Source organism: Etheostoma spectabile, chromosome 2 (assembly GCF_008692095.1).
Source record: "Etheostoma spectabile isolate EspeVRDwgs_2016 chromosome 2, UIUC_Espe_1.0, whole genome shotgun sequence".
Taxonomy (NCBI): domain Eukaryota; kingdom Metazoa; phylum Chordata; class Actinopteri; order Perciformes; family Percidae; genus Etheostoma; species Etheostoma spectabile.
The window spans coordinates 25,912,728-25,915,171 of record NC_045734.1 but is presented as its reverse complement, the minus strand read 5'-3'; the positions used below and the strand labels follow the sequence as shown (position 1 = coordinate 25,915,171).

Here is a 2,444-nt window from a genome sequence, read left to right as displayed (position 1 = left end):
CTTAATTGTGACTATAATTGCCACTGTGTTTTGTGGAAGACAGAATGGACCCAAATGCAACAGGTTTATGTACAGGATAATATGGAAGGAGGTGTGGGTAGGTGAATGCCAAGAAACGGAGCGAGGGCACAAGGCCGGGGTAGGGTGGCGAGGGACCTGAGAGCTGGAGCAGGATGGCGAGGAACCTGAGAGCAGGAGAAGGATGGTGAGGGCTGGGTAGGATGGTGAGGGACCTGAGAGCTGGAGTAGGATGTTGAGGGCTGGGCAGGATGGCGAGGGACCTGAGAGCAGGAGAAGGATGTTGAGGGACCTGAGAGCAGGAGAAGGATTGTGAGGGCTGGGTAGGATGGCGAGGGACCTGAGAGCAGGAGCAGGATGGTGAGGGTTGGGTGGGATGGCGAGTGTCCTGAGAGTTGTAATAAGATGACGAGGGTGCTCGGGGAACGCGGTGGAACCGGGGCAGAGGCAGCCGAGCAGTTGGCACTGAAGTCTGGGGAACAAAGAAGTCGAAGAAGGGAAGGCTGGAAGTGGAGGCAGGAAGGAGCAGGGAGCCGTGAGCAGGGGATCGAGTGGTGAAGCCAGCTGACTGGAGACAACAGAGAGGTATGGAGACGATGGCTGCAGGAAACAAACAAAGAGAGGTAAGGATCACAAAATGGACAGAGACAGGTAAGTACAAGGTTTTTCAGAGAGCTTATAGCAAGTGTCACAAGGGTGGCTGAGACAACGATCAAGCGATGGTAAGTGGCTCCGGGGTTGAAGTACTGAGCTTGATTGTAGATGGCTGGTAAGTGTGCACGGAGGGAGTGGTGGTGATGGAATCTCAAACAGATGTGCATGGTCAGCTGACAGCAGTAGGCAGGAGAGGAAGGGACAAAACACAGGAAACAGAAAGAGGCAGGGCTAACAGAGAAACAAATGTAGAAAACACAAAAAGAAACTAGAAAACTAGAAAACAAAACAAAAACCCGCAGCCAGCCAACTCCAACAGTACCCCCTCCTCAACGGACGTCTCCAGGCTATCACACTCCCTTCAGCTTTTTAGTTGTTCTTTGTTCATTTTCTTCTTTTCTGTGATGGTCCTGCTCTAGGATCAGCCATAACCACAACAAATAACTTCTAAAATGAAATTGAACCACAATTTGGCCCTTTACCCGGCTGGATACAACAACAAAGGGTTCCAGCGTTAGACCAAAATCTGAGATCCTTTAAAATGTGTTACGGTAGAGCCGGTCTGTCTGTGTAAATCATTTTGGGACTTTGTGGGAAAAATCGGACCCGGGAAGAGACATTGATAAACATCACATCTGAAGGTAGCGTTCTTTTCGCTGTTAGTCTTGTTTGCTGTCACACGTCATTTATGATCATCAGATGAAAAATAACACAGTGTCAGAAACAGTTAAGTTATACTAGTCTATAGTTACTTTAGATTTAGCCAAGAAAAGGTTGCTGTGAGCCGGGTACTGGAGGTGTCAGTTCTTTCAGGAGCTGTTGCAGTCGACTTTAGCCTACAAAAGGGGGTCTTTATATGACAGTTAAGTTTAGGCACCAAAAGGACTAGTTAAGATCAGAAAAAAGATTGTGGTTTGGAACACAGATTCCCCTTAAGTAATACTCCCGGGACACTAACACTGGTTTTCTGGGTAAAAGGCTCGCTCCCCAACATCGAAGTCCTGTGCTTAATGACCCACCCCGACCGCCAACCTACAGAGCTCTCCTATACATCAGCAGTCTCACTCTCTCTCTCACACACACACACACGCATGCACACACACACACAAACACACACACATACACACACGCATGCACACACCCATTCTACCCTACACCACACTGCATTTTTCTTGAACCTCCCTTCCTTCCTCTCTTGATTTACTAACAGAGAACGCCCATGGGTGGGTTTGAGAGGCCAAAGCAAAGGAATCGCCTGATCATCAGCTACAGGCACACTCAAAAAAAGGCATATGCACACACTCCCACACACCCATAAAAACCTAAAGTACCCCATGTGTTTTCTCAGAAGACGCAGGCCGTGTCACAGCCAGCATCGCACAGCCAGTAACTGGTGTAGAGAGACGCCTTATCAGCAGCCAGTATTTTGAGCCGGGGAACCTGATGAAGGATGTGTGCGTATGGACAGCCAATCACGCTTCTGCTATTTTGCCTGTTCGGCTCAGGTGAGTGACATGACAGCTAGCTAAATGCTAAGGCACAGGTACAATGACACAATGGGCTCAATGTGAGAACAGTCAATTTTAAGTATTTCATCTGTAGAACGTGAACAGTGTGTGTGTGTGTGTGTGTGTGTGTGTATGTCATAACTGATGAATGACAATACTAGCAATGATGCAAAGTCACTAAGTACATTTACTGTACGTACGATTTTGAGGGACTTGAATATTTCAACAAATGTCAGTATATACTTCAAATCCACTAGTTTCCAG

At 47.7% G+C, this 2,444-nt stretch overlaps 1 protein-coding gene across 1 annotated transcript in view; it reads left to right on the top strand.

Annotated features, from left to right (window-relative positions):
* The first annotated feature begins 1,910 nt into the window (after nucleotides 1–1,910).
* Nucleotides 1,911–2,444, top strand: part of LOC116697595 (hemicentin-2) — a 6,798-nt gene continuing 6,264 nt past the window's right edge. Inside the window, exon 1 of the mRNA XM_032528910.1 lies at nucleotides 1,911–2,177. Coding sequence (XP_032384801.1) covers nucleotides 2,123–2,177 — 55 coding nt within the window. The 5' untranslated portion in view covers nucleotides 1,911–2,122. The remainder of the gene's footprint in view (nucleotides 2,178–2,444) is intronic.